At 43.4% G+C, this 25,747-nt stretch overlaps 1 protein-coding gene across 3 annotated transcripts in view; it reads left to right on the top strand.

The window, feature by feature from the left end:
* The window catches only part of LOC122561093 (cytochrome P450 26B1-like), a 19,863-nt gene extending 1,899 nt beyond the window's left edge, over positions 1 to 17,964 (top strand). Inside the window, exons 1-5 of one of the 3 annotated variants that reach the window (XM_043712481.1) lie at positions 335 to 494; positions 1,221 to 1,496; positions 2,445 to 2,600; positions 9,798 to 10,298; positions 15,163 to 17,964. In XM_043712481.1, coding sequence (XP_043568416.1) covers positions 447 to 494; positions 1,221 to 1,496; positions 2,445 to 2,600; positions 9,798 to 10,298; positions 15,163 to 15,516 — 1,335 coding nt within the window. In that variant the 5' untranslated portion in view covers positions 335 to 446 and the 3' untranslated portion in view covers positions 15,517 to 17,964. Of the gene's footprint in view, positions 1 to 334; positions 495 to 1,220; positions 1,497 to 2,444; positions 2,601 to 9,797; positions 10,299 to 11,153; positions 11,416 to 15,162 lie in introns of those variants that run through there. The other 2 variants (XM_043712479.1, XM_043712480.1) reach the window with 2 other exon arrangements.
* Positions 17,965 to 25,747: the final 7,783 nt, after the last annotated feature.

The following is a 25,747-nucleotide window of genomic DNA, read 5'->3' as shown; positions in this document are numbered from 1 at the left end:
GGTGCAGGTGGATCTGTGGCGGATATGGAAGTTTCCCTTGGGGCCTTGGAGAGAAGTGAGGGGGGAGGTGTGGGCGCAAGTGTTGCACCTCCTGCGGTTGCAAGGTCGGGGGAGAGAGCCTGGGGGCCGGGGGAGAGAGCCTGTGAGCCGGGGGAGAGAGCCTGGGGGTCAGGGGAAAGAGCCTGGGGGTCGGGGGAAAGGGGACTCCCGGACACAGGGCGCCAGGGGAGAGGGCGTAGGGTGGGTAGGTGTTGTCAGATTGCCCCCTCTCCCATTACAGGTGCCCGCATCTGGCGGCAGTGAGCGGGGAGAGCTGTCCGGCTTTAACCGGAGCACAGGCGGCCACGGAATGTCCCCATGGTCATCCAGGAGCTCACTCTCTCAGCAAAAAGGCAAAACACTGCGGCCGATGGCAATCCGGAATAAACCCGCAAAGTGCTGGAGAAATGCAGCAGGCCTGGGAACATCTGTGGGGAGAGTTTCTCTATCCACAGGTACTGCAGAGGTTCTCCAGCACTCTCTGCCTCTGTTAGAGCTCTCTCTCTCTCTCTCACTCTGTTTGAACTCTGTCTCTTAAAAAATCACTCACCAGGTTATAGTCCAACAGGTTTATTTGGAAACTAACTTTTGGGGCGTCGCTCCTTCACTGTGTTAGAACTCTGCCTCTCTCACTCATTCTGGCTCTGTGTTCGAGCTCTCTCTCTCTCTTTCACTCACACACACTCTCTAAGTTAAAAATCACACAACACCAGGTTATAGTCCAATAGGTTTATTTGGAAACAGTAACTTTCAGAGCGCCGCTGCGCACAACCACCTGATGAAGGAGAGACGCTCCGAAAACCAGTGCTTCCAATTAAACCTGTTGGACTATAACCTGGTGTTGTGTGATTTTTAACTTTGAATACCCCAGTCCAACACCTACACCTCCAAATCATCACTCTCTCACCCTGTCTCTGTATTAGAGCTGTCACTGTATGTGTTACAATTAACTCTGTCTCTCTCACTGGCTGTGTTAGAGCTCTCTCACTCTCAGAGCTCTCGCTCTCTCTCTCTGTTAGAACTAACTGGCTCTCACTCACTTTGGTTCTGTGTTAGAACCCTCTCACTGTGTTAAAACTCTCAATCTCTCTGTACTAGAGCTCTCTCGCTCACACAGACACTGTCTCTGTTTTAGAGCTTTCTCTCTCGTTCACTCTCTCTCTCTCTCGTTGCCTTTACAGATACTGGCCCGGGTATTCAGCCACGCCGCTCTGGACAGCTACCTCCCCGGGATCCAGCGGCTGGTCCGTTCCCGGGTCCGGGCTTGGTGCAGGGAGCCGGCTCCGGTCGCTGTCTACCCGGCCGCCAAGGCGCTGACTTTCTGCATCGCCGTCCGGATCCTGCTGGGTCTGCAGGCGGCCGACCAGCAGCTGGACCGCCTGGCCGCTACCTTCGAGCAGCTGATGGAGAACATCTTCTCGCTGCCCGTGGACATGCCGTTCAGCGGCTTGCGGAAGGTAAATCTCCCTCAGTCTCCGATCCACAGAGGGTCTGTCCCTGGGGCGGCTGCCCCACCCCACCCACCCACTCCCAGCTCCAGGCTGTGGGGCCTGGCTGGGGCACGGACTGAAAGAGTCAGCTTCCCCCATTCCCCGCTGTTGCCTCAGCCCAGCCCCTGTGCTATGACCGCATTCCCCGAACATTGAAGGGAGGCTTTTGCGACCAGCAAGCGGTTATCGGTACGAATCCATTCGGCCCATCATGTCCGTGCCAGCCACCTATCTATTCTAGTTCCCTTTTCCAGCCCTAGATGCTATGGCACTTCATATAAATATTCCAGCAATGGTATGAGGGTTTCTGTTCGACCTGCCTTTTAGGCAGTAATTTCAGATCCCCACCATCACCTAAGTGTCAAACCGTCTTCCTTCCAGTCTCTCTAACCTTCCTGCCCTTTCCCGCCCTCTCCGTGTTATTGGTCTCTCCGCTAAGGGGAAATATTTCAATCTAATCCGTCAGAATTGTCTCCCAGCTCGGCACCATCTCAGTATTGGTTCTCCCTCTGGTTTGTGGAAGGTTTCCTTTCCCAACTCGCCAACTCGGATTTTGAAGTTTCCCTAAAAGCGCTCTTTCTGTCCGGTAGTGTGCGCTTGGTCATACAGTAAACGGCAGGGGCTTTCAAACGAAGGAGTTAGCTGCTGTCAAATTGGCCGGGTATCTGACAGGACAGGCACAAATCACTGCAGATATCGGAGACTGCACTGAAAACAACAAATGCTGGAGATCACAGCGGGCCAGGCAGCGTCCATAGAGAGAGAGACCAAGCAAACGTTTCTATTCGTGATGACTGATCCTCAGAGCTATAGAGTCTTGCAGGATAAGTCGCTCTGCAATTCAGAAAAGGGACGGGTCCGAATTCGGTTCTCGGGCAGCTTCAGATATATAATGGTCGTTTTCCGTTCAATCAGGGCCTCAAGGCACGGGACGCATTACACGAGTACTTGGAAACCGCGATCGGAGAGAAGCTGCAGGCGCAGCGCCCGCTTTCTCAGCCTGACGCCCTGAGCTTGATGCTGCATAGTGCCCGGGAGAATGGGAGGGAGTTAAACCTCCAGGAGCTGAAGGTAAGCGGTGAATGAGCTCGCCTCTTTTCCAACTATCCCGGATTTCACAACCTTAGTCTGATCGAGACATTTGATCTAAAAAGGCATCTAGGGATATATGAATAAGAGGGCGTTTAGAGGGGTATGGGCCAAATGCTGGCAGTTGGGACTGGATTATTTGCCTAAACATTCAAATAATCAAAATTGTCAGGAAACGAAGTGACGTGTGCAGTGCTCTCTTACTAATACCAGCTACTGTGTGTTTTCGTTCTGTGTTCGGACCCTGTGCTGCCGGGCTTACTATACTCACCACCCGCATAGTCTCGTGAAGCGGCTGCTATTCCCTGGCAATACTTACAGTGATGTGTAAACAGCCCCCACCCAGCAGGAGGATCTCAACCAGGCAGGAGCAGATCGGCCGAGTTTTCTTTCAAATAGAAGTAATGTATATGGGAAACCTTTCTGCACTTGATTGTCCCTTCCGGCACTTATGGTCAAACAATGGCTTAATAGCTCCAAAAACCAAGTATTTTGTGCCTGTTTGTTGTTGTGAATCGTCTTAATCTGAATTAATTTTAAACCGGGAATGAGAGCAGCTGCTAGGATTGAAAATATTGTCTGAATGCGTCTTTTCAAACCGTGTTTGGTCCCAGTTAGAATGGCAACTTCTTTCCTAGGTAGTTGGTGTAATGTCACCCATTCTGGCCCTGCATAGACGCGACTCTTCCTTATATTGGTGTGGGTGAAGCCGAAATATGATTTTGAATGATGAGCAAAATCTCAATATTGCGGTGCCAGAAATCTAAAATAATTAAGGAAGTGCTGTGAATGTAGAACAGGTCAGGCAGGATCTGTTCTGAAAGACCTGAATCGTTATCTCCTCTTCACAGGTACAGCCTGAAGTGCTGAACTGTCCAAGCATTTATTATTTTAAATTAATATTTCTAAATCTAGAGCCCGCTGAATTTGCCCACCATGCAGTTAGCTGCAAGGGGATATGGGATTTCTCTACCCACAGTCTTTATCTCTGTATTCAGGTTGGTCCGTAATTTGGGATTCACTCAGTACCTGTGGTATTGGTACAAAGTGCAAACTGACACTGTGGTGTAAATGCGCTATTTGGTTCGAGCTCATCTGTGGTAATGGTTTCACTGGACTCCATGTCATTGTTATTGGAAAACAAGGACATTGAAATTGAAACATAAAAAGAATTTGCTGGTGAAATTCATAGGCCTGGCAGTATCTGTGGGAAGAAAGCAGAGTTAACATTTCCAGTTCAGTGGCGCTTCTTCAGAACATTGAAATTGGCCCATTATGATCTTCCCTGATATTGCAGCAAAAATAAAGGTGCAGATTTACTTCACTAATCAAGCATTAAAGTACAGACGAGAGGAAGGCAACATTCCTGTTTTCTAAACCTTAATTTTAGTAATTTAAAAATAGAATATTCTTCTAGTTGCATGGATCATGACAGAGTAAGAAATATTTAGAATATCACTGTGGCGACGTAACAAATCGAGGGATTTCCATGCTTTGCTGTGCAAGTGAGAAATTTCATGAACATAATTTCAATTTTATTGATGCCAAAACTTAAAATAACCTTTCCTAAGTTACACTTTTCAAAGCATTAAAATTGAAAAGAAAATGAAAATAGTATTCAAAAGTGTGTCTGTGATAACACACTGCAGGCTACCTGTCCTAGGAGAGGTTTTTCTTTATTCTTCCTCTTTTCCCATTTCTTTTTAGTTTGATAAGAAGGAGATACAAAAGGAAATCTCCCTACAATTAGACATGCCACCAATGATCAAAAGAACATCACTCAATGAGTCGTTGGTACCTAGTCAATATTATGACTGATGCTTGTAACTTGGGGGATGTATATTGCAGTTAGTTCAAAGTGGGGTTTGAATAAAAATAACTGTCCCACTGTACAATGATTTTGATTTTACTAAGAAAGGAGTTACATGACAAACTTAGTGGCAGTATGAAGAAAGTTCCATGTTGTTTTAATATTATATTTTTAATGTTGTTCTGGGCTATCTTTTCAGTGATTGCTGTGAAGTTCATGGAGAAAAAAATCCCTCATTGCTGCAGTTGGTTTTAGATTAAGTGCATTTTCTGCATGGTTCGCACATTACTCAGCCAAGAACATAGCTCTTTCTAAAAACATTTGACCTTAATTTTAATGCCCAAGATGTCACTATTTTTGAAACATTTGGTAATTATTGAGAGAGTAGTTTGTGGTCTGTGTTTGTAGAACTAATGCTTGGGAAGAATGACTGGCAAACAAGAGCCAGTCAAAGTAAAAATGTTTGGCATTGAAGTGTAGTTATATACGTACTTTTGCATCAGTCCGAACCAAGTTTTTCACTGGAATAATAAATGCAATATGCTCTGTTGAACTATCACACCACTTCCTTCTGACATTGCATTGAGTATAAATCCAGAATCTTCAGAAATTACATTCAAAAGACATTTCAGGATCCCTGGGACATGCTAGGGTTTAGCATGGAAGACATTTTGTTTTTATGATACTTTGATAAAGTGAATCCTTCTGCACTCTTTTATGAAAGTACTTGTCTCATGTAAATATGCACATGGAGCCTTTTCCTGGCTCTTACAATTCAATTTAAAGGCAATTACTGCAAACTAGATGCATTTAGTTCAAAACAATTCTTCACATCCTAATCTTAGATGTTAATAGTATTAAATTAATTATTCTCCTAAAGTCAACACTAGGGACAATAATATAAACCAAAAAATGCAGACTGGTTTCAGAGGTACAAATTGGTCCTTTCTGTCTTGACTGCTCTTTGCTGTGGTGTTAGACTCCCTGAGGCTCCTGCATTGTAAATATAATTCAATCCTAACAATGATGGAATAATAATGTCAAATGCCTTTACTGTACCACTCCATTAGTGACTTTTCTAAGGTGGCACAAATTAATGATATGTGAATAAAGTAGCTGCTATTCTCCATTTCCCCTTCACTAGTCAGTCAAGGGATCTGTACCCTTGAAAATTTCCAAATACTTATTCATTTTACAACTGGATCAACCCATAATTCCACTGTCAAAATGGTTGACGCTAATTGATTGGTGGAATAGTGTGGCAAAAATTTTAGGTGTTGGTGAAACCTCATCTGGAGTCTTGCATACAGTTTTGGTCTCCTTACTTGAGGAAGTACATGGAAGCAATTCAGAGAAGTTCCACCAGATTGATTCCAGGAATGAAAGAGCTGTCGCACAAGGAATGGTTGAATAGCTTGGGCTTATACTCGCTGGAGTTCAGAAGAATGAGGGTGGAGTGGGATCTGATTGAGATTTATAGAATGCTAAAGGGGATTGATAAGGTGGATGTTGAATAGATGTTTCCCCTTGTGGGATAGTCTCAAACAACAGATCACAGGTTTAGAGTCAGAGGAGTTAAGTTCAAAATAACAGGAAGGCAGAGTACTAGGTCAATGGAAAGATTGTTGGTAGTGTGGATGTGCAGAGGGATCTTGGGAGTCCATGCACATAGATCCCTGAAAGTTGCCACCCAGGTTGATAGTGCTGTAAAGAAGGCATACGGTGTGTTAGGGTTCACTGGTAGAGAGATTGAGTTCTGGAGCCGCAATATCATGCTGCAACTATACAAAACGCTAGTGCGGCTGCACTTGGAATATTGTGTACAGTTCTGGTCACCATATTACGGAAAGGATGTGGAAGCATTGGAAAAGGTGCAGAGGAGATTTACCAGGATGTTGCCTGGTCTGGAGGTAAGGTCTTATGAGGAAAGGCTGAGAGACTTGAGTCTGTTCTCATTGGAAAGAAGAAGGCTGAGAGGGGATTTGATAGAGACTTACAAGATGATCAGAGGATTAGATAGGGAAGACTGTGAAAGTCTTTTTCCTAGGATGATGACATCAGCATGTATGAGGGGACATAACTGAAAAATTGAGGGGTGATATATTTAAGACAGATGTCAGAGGCAGGTTCTTACTCAGAGAATGGTAAGGGCGTGAAATGCCCTGCCTGCGAATCTAGTTAACTCAGCCACTTTAGGGAGATTTAAACAATCCTTGGATAAGCACATGAATGATGATGGGATAATGTAGGGGGACGAGCTGAGAATAGTTCACAGGTTGGCGCAACATTGAGGGCTGAAGGGCCTGTTCTGAGCTGTATTGTTCTATGTTCTAAAATGGAGAAGAGAGAAACTACTTCTTTCAGAGGGTTGTGAATCTGTGGAACGCACTTTCCTGGAAAGCTGTGGAGGCAGGATCAATCAACAGATTCAAGAAAGAAAGAAATATGTTTCTAATGAAAAATGGGATAAAGGACAATGGGGGAGCATGCAAGTAGTGGAATTGAGACCAGGATAAGAGCAGCCACAGTCATGTTAAATGGTGGAATGGGCTCAAAGGGTTGAATTTCCTACTCCCCCTCCTAATTCAGATATAAAATTAGCATTTTCCTTGTCTCTGATGCTAACACAGTTGGCCCAACTTGTCTGCTTTTAGACATCTGCTGAACACAATACAAATTATTTCAGCATTTTATGAAAAATAGGACTGGAATCAATAGAGATTAATACAGAGTAAGATGTGAGACTCTTTCAAGGCATTGCCTCCAGGTAAGGGAAAGGAACAAAGTTCTGCATGTTGTCAACAGTGAATATTTTATTTCTATTTGTAGATGAAAAGTTTGGGGATTATTTTTAATTAGCTTCCATTTTCACAAAGATTGAATGGCTTGCATAAAGATGGATTAGATTTTATAAGGTTTTTGCAATGGATTAAGTGGAATACTGTTGCCACATGTTTCCCTGTGTTAATGAGTATTGTCCCAACTGCAATGCAATGAAACTGGAGTGGATCATGTGTTCATACTTGTACTACATTGAATGTAGGTCCTAATGGTTAAACTGGTTCAGTAAAAAGACTTAGCCTTATGGCTAGAGACACATAGCTAGCTAGTATCTCATTGCCTTTGGAATACATCAGGCCACTGAAATATTATTACATTTTTCCTCAAAGAAACCTGAATATTAGCAAACTAAAGTTTTTTCTTATTTATTTTTGCTTCTAATTTCTTTTGTGGAATTTCTGATCATCAATGCTTCTTACTAATTTTCAATGTCATAATTTGGATTGCATGAATATTTCATTTCATTGTTTAAGAATAACTAGGAAGTGTTTTATAAAACCATACATTTTTCTCCACTAAAGCTGGTGTTTAATTGAGCCATGTGGATATGAGGGGCCCCAGGGTCCATTGCTGGTTACATTGAATTAGCTGATCTTGGTGGAAATGGTTGGATAAAAATGATATTATGACTTTTGTTTAGAGAGCTGAAAACTAACTAGACTTCCTGTTCTTGCTATCAAATGACCATACTGGGGATGTTTCATTAGCAAATGTAGGAATAGCTTTAGGTGTGATGTCCATCTCTGTTAAATAGCCGTTATTGTTGATCATCTGAGCTCAAACAATATACACGGAGAAAATATCAAAAGGTAATTGATCCCCATGAACTGTACAACAGCAAGGAACCTAAGCCTTGAAGCAAGGAATAAAAAAAAAGAAAATATTAAGATGATTGAAAAATAGATGGGAAGCAGATAATGATTTCAGGTTTGTGATAGCAAGATGTCTCTCTGCTGTTATTACATTTCCCCTTTTTTCAATAAATCTATGCTATAAGTGGTGGGAGTTTTGTGGTTTAGTGGATAATCTCACTGTGAGAGTCAGAAGCTTCGGATTCACATCCCATTCCAGAACTTGTTTGCCAAGGAAGGTGCATTTCCAAAATGACCAATCAGATTGATTCTCTGCATATGCATCATTCACCACCTGTCAGTGGTAGGTGCTGGAACTGGAACTGGAAGAGATTCCTGGTCAGCAGCATGAAGAGCAGAAATTTGGAGCCTCCACTGTCACTGGCCGTCGCTCCAACCTACGCTTTGCCTGTAAAAATGCTTGTTACCACCACACCTCAGATATCCAAGTAACAGATAAATGAGCTCTTGAAATTTCTAATAATCTGTTTGAAGACGGGTGTAAGAATTAATTTACCCCTCAAACAACAGCTTCAAACCCACGGTTGTTCATTTTTCTCCTGATAATTTGTATGACCTTGCCGTGTGCAAATGTGCTACCTTAGCTTATGTTGCAATGGCGGCTACACTGAAAGATATTCATTGACTAGAAAGCACTTTGGAACAGTCGTTGGATTGCAAAGTATGCTATAAAAATGTAAGTTTATTCTTTTCACTTCTGAATAGATGCAGTTTAGGATTCATTTGAAGAATTCTGACAAGTGAAGAATTCTGTAACATCCTTGGGAAGCATGCTGGTCATAGTGGGGCAAATGTAACAGAGGAAGGATTAAAGAGCGCGGCTTCCAATGTGTACATTATGTATTTCGTGTGAAGATTTGCTGCAATTATCCTGTAGGAATTGTATATATTTCTATAGGGCGTTCCAAAGTACTCTGCAACCAATCTGTCTAACTGCAGCCAACATGGTATAAGTAGCCAATGTTTGCAAAGCCAGCTTCCAAAAATAGCAACGGAGAAACTACCTTCATAATGCTGGTTGGGGAATTTTTGTTCCCTTTAGTGTCCTGGAACTTCACAACGTTTATTTCTGACATCGTCCTGTTCATGAACATCCAATGCACATTATGAATTTTATTTCTGATTTTAGTTTTGATTTGAGCCCACTGTATGTACCTGCTGCCGATGACTGTAGCGGTCAGCACTTCTCAACGATGTGCCGTGTCCAGCTGAGTGAGCATTTACAGACCCCGCTCGCCTCTCTAACGATGTGCCGTGTCCAGCTGAGTGAGCATTTACAGACCCCCCCCCCCCCCCCCACCCTACACACTGATGGAACCGACCAACCTACCCAAGGTAGCAGTCAGTGCATCCTTTACAGCCTGAAATTATTGAGTGTGTTGGAATAAACAGTCCCTGACGAACGGTCAACATACATTCCACTTCATCAATATTTGATAGTAACGCATTCAGGTTCCACCAGTATATTTTAACACGCATTAGCTGCACCGATTGAATCTCGTTCCTTTTTATTGAAGCGATGTGTTTGTCCAGGTTTCGCCCATTTCCCAAACGGGCGGGCGCTCCCGGCTGTTTCTGGGGTTGATCGGTTTACTGCACTGTCAGTGCCATTTATCACCAGCCGCCCCTCTCTCTCTCTCTCTGTGTCTTTTACAGGAAGCTGCTGTTGAGCTGATCTTCGCTGCTTTCTCCACCACGGCGAGTGCCAGCACGTCCCTGGTGCTGCTGCTTCTGCAACACTCCGAGGCGCTGGAGAAGGTGAGGCAGGAGCTGGGCCAACACGGGCTGCTCGCTCCCTGTCAGTGCCCCCTGGAGCGGCCGGACAACAGCGGCGCTCAGCACCGACTGGGAAGCCGAGCCAGTCGGCCGGGGGCTGAAGGCTGCCCTCCGCCTATCCCCCCGGACAGCGGCTCCCTGGCTGATGCCAGCGCAATGCCCGGAGAGAGCCGCTCCCAGTCACGAACGGAACCTGAAGCCTGGCACTTTCCGGAAGCCGTGCCAGAGCGAGAGGGGCCAGGCTGTGAGTGCCAGCCCCTGCTGAGGTTGGATACCCTCAGCCGCCTGCGTTACCTGGACTGTGTGGTGAAGGAAGTGCTGCGGCTGCTACCGCCTGTCTCTGGGGGCTACCGGACAGCCTTACAGACCTTCGAGCTAAATGTAAGTACCACTCCGTGAAGGGAACTCTTCCCTTCCCATGAAGGGGACCACTCGGCCCATCCTGTTAGTACCGCCCCTTTTGGAGCACATTCCCACTTAGTCCCGTCTCCCCAATAGTGCTGCAAACGCTGTTTTTCCCAATGTTTATGCAATCCCCCAGTGAACCTTGTGACTAACTCCGTTCCGGCAGCCAACTGAGCCCCTGCCGGCTCCCTGGGGACTGGATCTTTTATTCTCCTTCTCCACTGGGAGGTGAGCTGACGATACCTCTTTCCCCCTCACACACACACACACATGTCTGACAGTGCGGTGTTCAAAAAGGCGATTGGGCTGACTTTTGTAAAGGAACACTGTGGGGAGTCATGAAGGCAGGAGGGCTGCACTAAGTCCTGATATTGATCAGAGAGCTGGTGCTGACACGATGGGCCGAAGGGCCTCCTTCTGCACCCTCATGGATTCTTTATGGGGTTGCAAGTAACTTCCTGCATAGATCTGGAGCTGAATATTTAAATGCCCGTGATATTTATCATCAATTTGGAAATATCCCTTTATTTCGCAAAGAGCAGAGGAGCCTCCGGTTCATCGGGACTGGAGGGTCACAATGACACCAAAGGGGTAAAATGGTTGTTAGAATGAAACCTTAGATAGAGGCAGAGCGCGTTTAAACTCGCCTGAGGTTCCAAGTGGGGCTTACAATTACTAAATATTTTCCATTTTTATCAGTTTTAGATCATAAATGTCTAAATCTATAGAGCATTGTCTCTTAATGTGTTTAAAGACAGGGATCCCACCGAAAATAAATCCCAACCACTGGAGATTGGACGCCAAGTCTTAAGTACAATATCCCTTTCCTAGCTCAGACACCGCCGTAAAGACAATTAGGAAAGAATTGGCGATCACAGCTACCTTCAAAACTATCCCCCCCATTTGCTGATGGTGATACAGGAAGAGGATGGGGCAACGTAATAACAACTGATCCAATACAACAGACATGATAATGGGATTGAATATAGTGGAAACCTGTGCAATATCAGGACTGCTACATTTGACACTGAGCCATCCCACAGTCCAAGTGAGAGTAACAGGATTCACCTTCATAAAACGAAAGCAAAGGACAGCAAGCACTGAATTTTGAAGAAAGCTCGTTAATCTGAAGCCTTCACAGTTGTTACTCCCGCCACAGACACTACCTGACCAGCGGAAATTTTCCCCAGCATGTTCTATCTATTAATCTGAAACAAGAACATAAATTGCTGGAAAAGTTCAGCAGATCCAGCAGCATTGGTGGAGGAAAAGCAGAGTTAATGTTGAACTCTTTTGGTTTCTATCTATAAATCTTTCTGCTTAATGGGATACAGCTTGTACTGGGGTCTGGGATTCTTTCTTGACATCTCTAGTAAGCTGTGGAGTTAAGCTAATGAGTAAAGCTGGCAGAGCAGGGGAAGAACAATGATGTTCTGACCTGATAAACTCCACTTTTCGACAGTGAAGTCATGATTTCATGAGGGGAACGTTGGATGCTAGGCCTGAGGGATTGCTAGACCAACACATTTCAATTTGGGTGTGTCGCATGTGCCCAAGGCTAAGGTAAACCCATCAGAAACTTTCTTTTTGCCCATCCCAAGTTCCTAGTGTTGGACCATGGCGTCAAATAGCATGGGGACAAACCCTTCCATCCAATCAGTCCACACCAATCATGCTCCCAAACTAAACCAATCCCACTTCCCTGCGCTTGGCCCATATCCCTCCAAATCTTTCCTATTCATGAACTTATCCAAGTGTATTTTAAGTGTTGTAACTGTGCCTGCATCCAGCACTTCCTCTGGCAGTTCATTCCAGTACTGCAGTGTTTTGCCATTATCAGAATGGCTGAGCAGGTGACAATTCTTCCGCCGCCTTCGCCTCCGTGCCTTCTTCTTCAATCAAGACTCTCGCCCACCCTCTGACGCACTCCCATTTTCACCATCTTCCATCAGGCAGATTGGAACGATTTACTGGCTGTCAACACCCGTGTTTGGACATGTTGTGAATGCACATCCCATGGCCAGTGAGACACATTGTGGGGCTCATACCCAGAGCTTCTGGCCCAGAGGTAGAGGCATTACCACTGTGCCACAAAACTGTCTCCCATCAGAAAGTACATGCATGGATTTCCCAGCTGGATGTGAAGATACTGATGGTGAAAGGAGAAAGATAGTGTGGTGAAAGAAAGTTTATACTTGTGTCCAATGTCTGATTGAAGTTCAAACACTTTATCAACCACGTTCAGCTGACCTGATACATAGCATGGAATCTTCATGCTCTTATTTTAAAATGTATTCTTTCATGGTATGTGTACATTGTTGTCTAGACCAGAATTTATTTCCCATCCCTAATTGTCTTTGGGAACATTGTAGTAAGCTGTTTTCTTGAACATCTGCAGTCCATGAGGGCATAGGTCAAATTATAGTGCTGTTCAGAAGGGAATTTCAGGACCCCGCAACAGTGAAGGAATAACAAAGTTGTTTCAAGTCAGGCCAGTGTGTGGCTTGGAGGGGAAATTACAGGTTGTGGTGTTCTTTTGTATCTGCTGCTCTTGTTTTTAGGAGGTAGAGATTATGGGCTTGGAAAGTGCTGTCAGAGGAGCCTTGGTGAACTACTACAGGAGCTGGTATACATGGCTGTCAGATTGTATCAGTGGTGAAAGCACTGAATGTGAAATGTTGTGGATGGGCTATCAATCAAATTGTTTGCTTTGTCCTGAATGGTGTTGAACTTCTTGAATGTTGTTCAAGCTGTGGTCATTCAGGTAAATGTACAGCATTCAGACACAGACAGAAATTGCTCAAAAAGCTCAGCAGATCTGGCAACATCTGCGGAGAGGAATCAAAGTTAACATTTCAGGTTCCATGAACCTTGAAAGTAAGCTTTTCCAGCAATTCTGTTTTCTGACATCTGCAGTTCTTGCAGTTTCTATTCAGATACACTCCTAATGAAGGGCTTATGCCTGAAATGTCGACTCTCCTGCTCCTCAGATGCTACCTGACTAGCTGTGCTTTTCCAGCACTACACTCTTCAATTCTGATCTCCAGCATCTGCAGTCCTCACTCACTCCTGACTTGTATATTGTAATATGTGATGATCAGATTTGGTGAATCCCGTGTTGAGTTACTTACTGCAGAATTCCAAGTGGTGAACCTACTGTTGTAACCACAGTATTTATATCATTGATCCAGCTCAGTTTCTGCTCAATGGTAACCTCAAGATGTTGATATAGGAGATTAGGTGACAGCAATGCCACTGGATGTTAAGGTAAGATGGTTGGATTCTTTCTTGTTGGAGATGGTCATTGTCTTGCACTTGTGTGTAGTGTGAATAATACTGGCTACTTATCAGCCCAAAGCTGGTGATTGTTCATGTTGATGAACCTTGTCTAATCATCAGTGAATATCCACACTTTGGGATTTTATGATGAAACAGTTTAGCTATTCATTCCTTGAGCCATTAGACTGTCCATCATGTGAAATAGCTGGTTTGGAATTGGAGCACTGTCTTAATGTCTGTAAATTAAATTCTCTGAACATGCTGGACAGTTTGAATGTATGTTGTACCTTATTACGAGTACAATGCTTTAAATCCATTAGCCAGATACACAAAGCTCACCCCACAGCTGTATTCATTGTCAGCTTCTTTTAAAACTTCGCGGTTAATATATTCCTCCCTGCAATAATGGGCCATTTGTTGTTATAGTGAAACAGGACAAGCTGCCTTCGGTTTATTTTCCATTTGATATGTATCAGTTTTGTTCAAGCTGTCTCAGTGGGAATACATGCTCAAATTCCTGGCTCCTATGTGGCCAACCTGTTGGAGAATGTGCACATTTGGAAGGGGATTGTGGGTGAATGGGAACATAGCAAGCAAAGTTCGTGATGTTCAAATTGCTCGGCAATAATCTTTCTCAAGGCTGATAGACATGGAATAGTTTATTTGGTGGCGACTAGCAGGTGCGGTGTGCTTTTAAACCGCAGTTCTGCCTGTTTACTGGAGTGGAGAAAGAAATGGGGATAGGACGTTGGGGCAGATGTCACTATGGAATTGAAATTAAATTGCCTCTGACCTTGTCACATGGTCGAAGTTGAGACCACAAGTCCATCGCCTTAAGCTTTACCTCTCCTCCTCTTCCACAAATGATAACTCATTCAGAACAGAATAGGCCCTGTCTTTGCCTGTACGCAGTGCTGCTCACTCATAATCCCCTTTGATTGGAAAACTCGTTTGGTTCCCCATTCCCCTACCCATTGACCTCAATATCTGCAAACGCCCCCTCCCCATTGTGACTCGCTAATCTCCTCTAACTATTGATCGTTATACACAGCCGCTTAATTCTAGCTCATTGCTGCTTCCCTCATGTTTATTTCCGGCGCGCTGCCAGAAGGAGACAGTTCGTCAGCAATCGTGTGCCCCTGTCTTTAGCATTCGGTTTTGCCAGCGCGTTCCCTGATTTTAAAAACCTCTTGACCTGTCTTTTCCCAAAATCTTCCTGACTTCCGTTGTCTGCTCATGTTCCCCTCTGCCCTAAAAAAAATCGCTTTGAAACGTGCTAGAGTGTATGAGGCTTTTGCCCGAAACGTCGATTTCGAAGCTCCTTGGATGCTGCCTGAACTGCTGTGCTCTTCCAGCACCACTAATCCAGAATGTATTTAGCAATATGTTGTAGCCTTTATGATTGCTATTAGCAACTTAAGCAGAACTCGCAACAGGAGATTGCAACATTAAAGGAGGGTGTTGATGTACCTTTCAATTAAATGTTTGTTATCTTTCCCGTCATTTAAAATGACATAACTCAATCGTTCATTATAACGAAGCTGCTTTGTCTAATTCCCAGGGCTGTCAGATTCCCAAAGGTTGGAATATTATCTATAGCATTCGTGACACACAAGAGACGGCAGCCGTCTACCTGAACCCGGATACTTTCGATCCCGATCGCTTTGGACCGGAGCGGGATGAGAGCAAAGCGGGGAGGTTTAATTATTTACCTTTCGGAGGGGGGGTTCGGAGCTGCGTCGGCAGGGAACTGGCGCGAGTGATCCTCAAAACACTGGCGGTGGAACTGAGCAGCGCAGCGACCTGGGAGCTCGCGAGCGCCACCTACCCTAAGATGCAAACTGTCCCGGTTGTGCACCCTGTCGATGGGCTGAAGGTTCGCTTTCATCGCCTGGATGGCATGGTAACGAAATGAAAGCGTCCCTCAGGGAATGACAAAAAAAAAAGACAAAACGAAGTGTGTTGCTGTTTATGATCGACATTTGACAGGAGTTAATTTCCCGTGACTTTATAACAACCCGCTGGACTGTTTTCCAGGAAAAGTAAATCGTGTTAAGTGAGCAAATGTCCACTGACTACAGTAGTGAGCAGCCTATTTCTGATGGCCCATTCAGTTCGGTTACTATTGAACATCTGTTCTTTGAATAAGTCGAGAGTAACATTTGAAAGCTGGGACTCCCGTATAAATACTGTCAAAGCACTGTACTAAATCTATGCACTTAATCCTCGGGATGTACTGATGTACCCACAGGTAGGACCTAAAGACCAAAATGATAGTTTTCTATCGACTGAGAACTTGGAATGAATTCCTGCTCGCTTTCAAATTCGCTGTTTTCGCTGGGTTTTACCGAGGAACCGGATGGTTTCATAAAACGCGGACTTAACCGTGTTACCTTTAGTTTATCCCCAAGAATGAATGTCGGTTACTTCTCCAGCTATCAGAGGATCATGTACACTGTGACCAAAAGACAGCGTGATGAGCCTGTTATTGGACAGAGGGTGTCGCTCGTGTCGGATTATAACCGCTCCATTTATTAATAGGACCGCAGTTGTGTGAAGCCGACGGGGGAAGGGTGTGAGTGGGCTGTCTGAGGGTCCGGAATAAGGAGTCATATGGAGAGATGGGCTGAGTGAGGGTCCTGAATGAGGAGTGATGTTGAGGAGGGATGGGCTGAGTGGGGGTCCTGAATGAGGAGGGGATAACGCAGGCGGACGCGCTTTACTTTGTAATCCATCCCCAGCTTTGAACTGACTTCAGTTTTCTAACACGTTTGTCATTTTTTACAATAATAAAAGGATGGACCGGTGGATATGTGCAGCATCCCACAGATTAAACCACTAGAAACATCGCAAGTTCGCTAAATGTCTTCATTAAGATTCAAACGGGAATCTGAATTATTCTGCTAGTTCTTAATATTCTGATCGAGAGGATTTGTTTCCCCTCAGATTCCGGGCAGAGCATCGCGTCCGCAGTTTCCAAGCGATAAACACCCATTCTGTACGGGGAGAGTTGTAGAAACAGGCCTGCTTTATAAATGATCCCGCGTCATTAAATCTTTGACATATCTGTTCGCTTCTCCATTCACATTGTTGTGGCAATGTGGTGGAAATCAGTCTGTTGTAACAGCTCATTAATAATTGTTATGAAGTAGGAAAATGTTGAGTTATCAATGCATGAGAACCCATTGGCATAAGGCGCTGCGGTTGTAATGTTGCATATAAAATATTTAGTTCGGAAAGTTTTATTTACAAAACTGAGACTGACTTGATTTCAAACGTAGTGAACTGGTACTGTTTAAACCCCGATAGGAGGCATTAAAACCAGTGGCTTAAGTGAATGAGACATTTTGTCCCTTTTTGTTGGTTTTGTGTATTTGAAATCCTGCGAAAATGATATTATGGCCATTTTTTCCCCTCATTCGTTCGCTGGCGAACGATAAAAGCGGTAATATGAACAGTAATCATTGTCGAGTGGACGCATCTCTAAGAAACTAAAACACCTCGTCTCGGTTCACGTTTTTCTCTTCCTGTCAACAGCAGCCCTCTGTTCCCTTAATCAAGTGACCATTCCTCACCCTTAAACCAAGCAGCCTCGTGTCTTGAGCGAGACCTGACCACCGCCCAGCACTAACCCGTTGCACCTTTAGAGGCAACTGTCCGCAGGCCAACTCTTTGTTTCACTGCAAATAAAAAAGCCTACAATCATGAACCAATCCTCAATTCTGAATCTACCCCAGTATTCAACCGTTAATCTTAACACCAAACTGAGAGGTTTTACTGAATTCCACTGAGCGGCCGGATTATGGGGCTGCAGTGGAATTATTTATTGAGCTTGCTGGAGTCAGAAAGGCTTCTCAGCCCAGGTTCCTCACTCCCCATTTACACAAGAGTACACTTCCTGGCAGGGGTTATTGGATAATGATCACTAGCAGAAATCCGTCCTCCCTAGCCCAGGGCTTCGAGGTAATTTGCTGCACCCGCTGAGATCAGCTGCTAACCGTGCACATCCTGAAAAATCGGCTTCCCCTGCACGTCTCAGCATCAAACCAGCACATACACAACGAGGGGCGAAACAGGACTTGTGGTGACCCTTTAGGTACCAATCCAGAAGTGGACTCTCCGGTCATTGCAATGTGGGGTTGTCTGCCTGATTGCGCTATCTGTGCCACTCATCTCTGAGACCAGTGATAGCAGGGTCACTACCACTGGCCTGAAGCAGCTAATTCGACATGGACAAGGTGTCAGCTCTCTGAACAGTAGCACTGATTTGTCCATGTTTCCACTCAGAGAGCATGGGGTAATTGCGAAGCAGTAATAATTAGGATTGAAACTAAAATCAGAGCTGAAATTAGACCAACCATGCATTCAGTTGAAACTTTATTGCTGGAACAGCACAGCAGGTCAGGCAGCATCCAGGGAACAGGAGATTCGACGTTTCGGGCACAGGCCCTTCTTCAGGAATGAGCAGAGAGTGTTCAGCAGGAGAAGATAAAAGGTAGGGAGGAGGGACATGGAGGATCTGTCCCAGATCTGTTGCAGTGTTCCTTAACGCAAGTTCAAAGAACAACACTTCATTTTCCATCTTCTCCTGCTGAACACTCTCTGCTCATTCCTGAAGAAGGGCCTGTGCCCGAAACGTCGAATCTCCTGTTCCCTGGATGCTGCCTGACCTGCTGTGCTGTTCCAGCAATAAAGTTTCAACTTTGATCTCCAGCATCTGCAGACCTCACTTTCAACCATGCATTCAGACTCTCCTTACAGCATGGCTTGTAATTTTGTGCAGTGATTACCCAACTTGTAACTACCCAACAAGTGTGAACATGTTATAAATGTGTAATGAGCCTACTTATTATGGAGTTCTGTGCTTGTTTTGATTGCAGTGATTTGATTTTAGAAACTTCAGGGGAAATCCAAACGTAACGTGCTCTTTCAATCTTATTTGCTCTATTTGGGACTTCAATTTTACTGTGGATGCAATACCATTGGTTTAATCTCTATGACTGATGTTCTTGATGTTATCTAACATTCATTGTTTGAATCACACATCAGTGTAAAACATTGCAGAGTTTAAAACCATTCCAATGATGTATAGTTCACATTTTATCTCTTGTTTAGATATTTGCAACATCTGTCCAGTTGAAGGTTTACACTTGCCCTGTATCTGTTAGCACTGAAATTATTTTTTGATATAACTGCACAAATAATGAAATACTCATGTCTCTTAAAGCAATTCATTGAGGGACCTGGCCTTTTTGAAGGTGTGACCTTTTTTTGCTGAGATTTATCAGACATTTCTTCAAATATTTGTTTTGAAGGTGCAATGAAACAGCCATATATGAATCATGAAGTAATTTTTAAAAATGGTATTTTATTCCCTTTGGTCCATCTTGAATATTGCACACTGGACCCTGAATGACAAACTATTGATGGTGGGGATTTTACCTTTTCAAATACCTCCAAAATACCAATTTAGATTCTAAACTCTAAAAAAAATTAAGTATCACGTAGCAATGCTATAATATTCTGAACCAATTGACTTGTTGATATTTGCTGCCCTGTGTTATGTAAGACTATTAAAGAACTGTAGAAATATTGATTATCTTTAGAGAAGGCAAATTATAATGAACAACTGACCCAAGTTCCTCAGTGATATTCCCCAGCAATATCACTGAGGAAAAGAGTATTGGAGGAGATTGATCATGAGCCCAAGAGTAAGGTTATGTTTTACCAGGTAACAGTGATCCCCACACCCTGGCGACTTCAATAACCTAAAGTACAGGAGAAGTATCAGCAATGGCAACTTCACGAGATTCTCCAAATTTGGTGGCGAGAAAGGCGGGCCTGCACAGTCTCCTCTTTCAAGCCAGTGTGGTCAGTATGAAGGCTCCCACGTCTGAGTTCCAGATCCATTGGGAAAGGCATGTCATTTGTAGGTTTGACATCCACAGGATTGAATTAGGAAACAACTGCTCTACTCCAAAATGGATCATGGCAGAGGACACCTTGGAAGACAGCAGAAACAGTTTAACAAGGTCCTCAAGGCATCCTTGAAAATGTCGTACTACCTTATGGACATCCTGACTTGTGAATGATCAAAATACAGCAGGTTCATTTGGGAAGACACTGAGTGCATGGGAAGATTTCATTGAAAGTACATGTGATTAAGTTGTGGTATTAGAGGTAGTGCATAAAGCTCCCAACAACTCATCCACTGGGTTGTGCAAGCACCTACTGCCCTGAATGTGGCAGAATGTGCAGATCATGTATTGGACTTAGCAGCTATCTCAGAACCCATCATACTAGAGTAGACGGTTGGAGGAAGAACGCCTCATCTTCCGGCTAGGAACCCTCCAACCACAAGGGATGAACTCGGATTTCACCAGTTTCCTCATTTCCCCTCCCCCCACCCTGTCTCAGTCAAATCCATCAAATTCAGCACCGCCTTCCTAACCTGCAATCTTCTTCCCGACCTCTCCGCCCCACCCCAGTCTGACCTATCACCCTCACCTTGACCTCTTTCCACCTATTACATTCCCGACGCCCCTCCCCCAAGTCCCTCCTCCCTACCTTTTATCTTAGTCTGCTGGACAAACTTTCCTCATTCCTGAAGAAGGGCTTATGCCCGGAACGTAGATTCTCCTGCTCCTTGGTTACTGCCTGACCTGCTGCGCCTTTCCAGCAACACATTTCCAGCTCTGATCTCCAGCATCTGCAGTCCTCACTTCCTACTAGAGTAGAAGCAAATTATCCTTGATCTTAAGTAACTGCCTAAGAAGAAGACTTGATAAATAAACAGGGATATCCAAGGAGTTAACATAGATGTTGGATTTACATTAAATCTGTAGATAATCAGACAACTCTTACAATTTAATATATAATTGAATATAAGCATTGAAATCACCAAACAATTGCAATTTAGTTGAGATCTATTTGCAATCACATAAGCAAAAGTCATTTTAAAAAAGTACTTACAAATTTATCACAATCTTTCCATCCACCATGTAGAATTGAAGTTGTTGGAATTAAATAAATAATTAATATTTATGTTTCACAACTCCTAGATTTCCTAAGATTCCGTGTAGTTAACAAAGTATTTTTAATGTTATTCACTGCTGTAATGAAGGAAACAGCGAAATTGCATGCAGCAAAATCCTATAAATGCAATGATATGCATGACCAGATTTTTTTCTTTTTTATTGTCGAATTGAAATGTTCTCTCAAAAGTATACTTTATTCATAAAATTTAAAATTGAATATTACAGAAAGTGTAAACAAATTCAGCTTTTCTCCAACAGCATGTTGTTGTTTCAGATGCTCAAATATAATTCTCGTACTCTTGATATTTCAAAAATACATTGTATGTCTCACACCCTTGCTCTTCAAATGGGATGTATTACATTCTTAATGCAACACTGCAACAGTCTAGCACTGAAATGTTAGCCTAGGATTGTGTGCTGGAATGGGGGTTGAACTCACAACCTTCTGACTCAGGTGAGAATACCAATGAGACAAATCAAATTGTAAACTTAGTGCAGTAAAAGCTTTTGAGTTGAAACTTTCTACTGCACGCGTGATACTTCACAAAAATAACACATCAGCGCATTCGTCAATATACAATCCTGAACATGTCACATCAAGTACCAAAGCTGACACCTGTCATTGAACAGGAGTTAAAGAATTTGCCAATAGCATATACTGTAAAGAAAAGAACATTCCGCAAAATCTCAAGTATAATAGAGTACTTTAAGGATTCAATGGGCATAGGCCAAACTGCACGCATTTCTTAAATTAAGAGCATAAAAACAAACAGCTTAATCATTGAAGCATCAACCTGTTGATTTCTCGTGGGGTTGACAGCCACGAAGTAAAAGATTGACTTGCATTACTTCTGTTACAAAATATTTGTTAAAATAACATTTTCGGCTCAAAACAAAATTGGTAGGAATCGGGGAAATATTTTCTTTGGTGCCTTTTAATTTTCTTTTACTGTCTCGGGCTTCGGTTAAGTTTGTGTTGTGGATTCTTGTTTGTCCGACTGGTGTACATTGCCTGCATTATTGGCTGACCCTTGAATGAACTAGAAACACGTGTCCTTGTGACCTTGCTATTAAGGGGAATCCTCACGGTCAGAAAGAAAGTACATGGGAGATATGAATCCGGATCCCCGAAACCTTTATTTGTTGGAATGGCTAAAATTAGGACAGAATTAGGAATGACAAGTGGAGTGAGAATAAACATGAATAAATTACGTGTAAGCATTTTGAAAAGTTAACAGTATCTTCGGCCGTATTTATTAGCGTTCGGGTGGGTCTGTGGAAATGTTCTTGTAATGTGGTCAGTCATGCATACAGTTGAGAAAAAAAATGCATTCAGAAATATCACGATTTTCGCTTATCTCGCACGGAATTATAACAACGTGTAACGTTCCTTCATGATGCAGAGACCGGGAGAAATCTCCACCCTCAGATTGAGTGGCCCATTGCCCAATTTTCTAACGCCTGTCATTCCTATCCTAGTACATGATAGAATCCACACATTCTCCTCCGCAGATTTGACACGTTGAACTCGACGTGAGACTTCTAGAAATGTAGGAAGCCGCGGTATCATTTCACTTCTCTTTCTTTGCAATGAATCGTTTTAATAAAAGAAATGGCTCATACACACAGCGCAGGAAGATATACTATACAGCACAGGCTAGGCTATAAACCAGCGATCTGTTATACGCTCTAACAAAGCGTTTTGGTATCATCTGATTTTAAATCAGCGCAGGGATCAGATGATGTGGGACTTCAGCGCTGTCTCTGCTTCCAAACAGCTCCTCCCACAGATCCGTTTATTTGACGGACAGTGAACTTGAGGACGTTTCTACCAAAGTTCATGCAAATGTCACGGTTCGTCTTTTGGGTCAGATTGCGGTCAGCACTGGCTGAGGACGGGAACAAGCCTCAGGGTCCAAAGAAGAACCGTGTGAACCCCCCCCCCCCCCTCCAAAAATCTGGGGACGAGCGATCTACAGGAATCCTAGCTTCAAACTACATTTCACAGGTTATTGTAACCTTTTATAGATTGGGAAGTCACACACCTCACCTCTAGGCTAAACGAGGGGATCAACGAGGATTAAATACGAGCTGGGTTCAGTAGGCGCACCTCCAACTAATGGGCTCGGATCTATCATTAATGTCAACATACCATCGAAATACTGGGGGGGGTCCAACTAATGGGCTCGAATCTACCATTAATGTCAACATACCATCGAAATACTGGGGGGGGGGGGGAGGAAACGACTGTAGATGAATGTGAGGATGTGTGCGTATGTTTTAAATGACAAACTGTAATGTCAGTCTACTGAGGAAGCGACTGTCTTGCGAGATCATTGTTATGAATTGTCGTAACAACCCATAATTACCCCATCTGCTGGGGATCCCAGACAAACGACCATAACGGAATGAGCATAACATTGATTAATAAATAACTGGTCCATTCCACTCTGTAAAGGGAACAGCCTCACCGCCCGAATGCTGAACAATGAGGTGTCTGTATACCTTTCTAAAGACAGATTTGACTAACTATGGTAAGGCAGACATTTATAAATTAGTTCGAGGATCTGCAATTGAATCCCGTTAAGTGCATTTCCAAATATGCTTAGTTTTAAAATTTAGTTAAATATAAAACCTGTAACATGGACACTTCATTAACTATTTGGCAATTCAGCCTAAACGAAATAAATTTCTAAAATGCTGTTGCTACGTGGTGTGCGGAAATCACTGGCCTTTCAGAAAGTTTTGCTTGGATGAGGGTCCTGCATTTTAAACCTTAATTTAAGTGATGTGAAATGACTTGTTACATTGGAATGCTATGCTTGGATCAGGTACATAGTTAATAGATCATTTTGAAATAGATGTTTTGCAGTGTTAGCACAAGAGGAACACTAACTACATATGACCCCGTTGTATTTGCAGCTCTTAACTGCACAGCTCCAGTGCCTAGTTATCGTTGGCATCCATCCATCCGTTCCGTCTTCTACCTGCTATTCAGTTTTGATATAAATCTGAACCAGATTTCTACAGTGACATATTTCAAGAAATACATCACGTTAATGCTATTTTTTGTTGAGCAATTATTAAGGCTTACGCTGTCATATTTTTTGAATATATATGCTGACCTTGGCGACTCACTGTAACATTCCCATCATTGCATTTAGAACAAATGTATGAATCTCCGTGAAGCAGGCACGCACCACAGCAAGGAATCGGTCCAAAGTGTTCGTACTGTATCTCTGAAAGTGCAAACCAATTAGTCCCATTATCCGTGAAATATTTCTTATTTATGTATTTATCCAATACCGCTTTGAAAATTGGGATTGACTCTGCTGCCACGATTCTTTCAGGACGTGCCCATCATAACTCGTCGCGTGAAGAAGTCTTACAAAACGCAAACATTTTGCAGACTCCTGTTGAAATCGAGTTTTTTCTTTCCCCCCGCACTTTTGCTCTGGTGCGACCGCGACCGTCTGCTATTGGAATGATACTGTTGGTTTTGAATGGTGTGTTACAATAAACGAGAGCATTTTGTGTTAATTTCCATTCATTCTCTTCTTCAAGAGTCCGTACTGTTACAGGCTTTACATAAACACCGTCGTTTCTCAGGGCAAAAGTGAGAACTGCAGACTGCAAAAGCCCTTCATCAGACAATCTGAACCAAAATGATAATGGGAGCAAAGCAGAGAGTTTTAGATGAAAACAGAAAATACTGTAAGTACTCAGTATAACTCAGTTATTCGAGCTTCTAGATTAGAGTGGTGCTGGAAAAGCACAGCAGTTCAGGCAGCATCCGAGGAGCAGTACTCAGTTATTCGAGCGCTTACCGTAGAAGGCACATTTTCAAAACCACACCCGCCCCCACCGCTGAATATTCACAAGGTACAACAAACACCTCCAGCAATTTCTGGTAAAGTCGACTCCTCCATCCACAGGGGCTACAGCTTTAGCTCGTTAAACATTTTAGCTTTGCTTAAGAAAACGTCAGTCCTAGTGAACTTTAAATAACAGGGATTGTGAGCCGCCAATTAAAGCCATTATTTCTTGTCATTACTTTATACAATACTAATTACTGTTTTCTGTCGACAATTTCTCGTTGTCTGTTATGATTTAAAACCGGTCAGTCGGCCTCCCTGATTCCTCGCAGAGTCAGTGTCTGTCTGTATTCAATCACATCCACTGCAATCATTAGATTCACAGAATGGGGAAATATAATGACGTTTGATTTGGTTTTAACAATGGCTTGTTCAGAAAGGTATAACTAGTGGGTGTAATTTAAGGATTAACAATGAGTGGATGTTCAGGAAGATGCTGTCTCTGCCATGCAACCAGTTTGAACAGGAGCCAATTTCTTGCTGAAACGGAACTCAAAACCGACAATTAGCAACTGAATGGCGCTCTAAGTACTGATACCTCCCTCCCCATCAGCGGTTGCAATATTCATTATTTATTTGTCCGCACACAATAATAATTTGCATTGTAAATGGCCGGAATGTGATGGCTGTGAATGTTATCATCGCTTCTGAATACAGGGCTAAGGCGTTGTGCAGCGTTCAGTGATCGAAACTTAAACTTGCATTAAGAGCAGCACCTGTTTGTGGACAGCTGACCGTACAACCCTGGATACATTGCCATTAACCACTTGGAAGCTGAGCCCAGAGCGCCCTTTCTTTCAATGACACTGGCGGCAGGCCAAGCAATGAAGCGGTGGGAATAATTTTCCTAAAATTTCATATTGGAAAAGTCAACACCGGCCCTCCCTCCGCAGATTCTGAGAGACATTTTGAGCTTTACCAGTACTTTCTGCAATTTTTTAAAAAAAGTAAACTCCGTCTGTTAGCAAAGTGCCCGGAATGCATCTGTGGCCAGCCCTGGGAGAACGTACCAGGTCAGCAAGGAGTTAATAACACGGCGAAAGGAAACTGGCCAACGTTATTTCATGATGTACAGATGTGTCAAAACATTTGAGTGTTTATTTGGAATAACCCGGCACTGTATCGATTCAGTGGCTCACTAACGGATTTGCTGCCGTGTTACAATGTAAAAACAATCTCAGTACATTTCTGTAAACACAGCGGTTCAAACAAGGGACAGCCGTGTTGTATTTTA

This window comes from Chiloscyllium plagiosum, chromosome 22 (assembly GCF_004010195.1).
Source record: "Chiloscyllium plagiosum isolate BGI_BamShark_2017 chromosome 22, ASM401019v2, whole genome shotgun sequence".
NCBI classification, from domain to species: domain Eukaryota; kingdom Metazoa; phylum Chordata; class Chondrichthyes; order Orectolobiformes; family Hemiscylliidae; genus Chiloscyllium; species Chiloscyllium plagiosum.
This window is presented reverse-complemented; position numbering and strand designations above follow the sequence as displayed.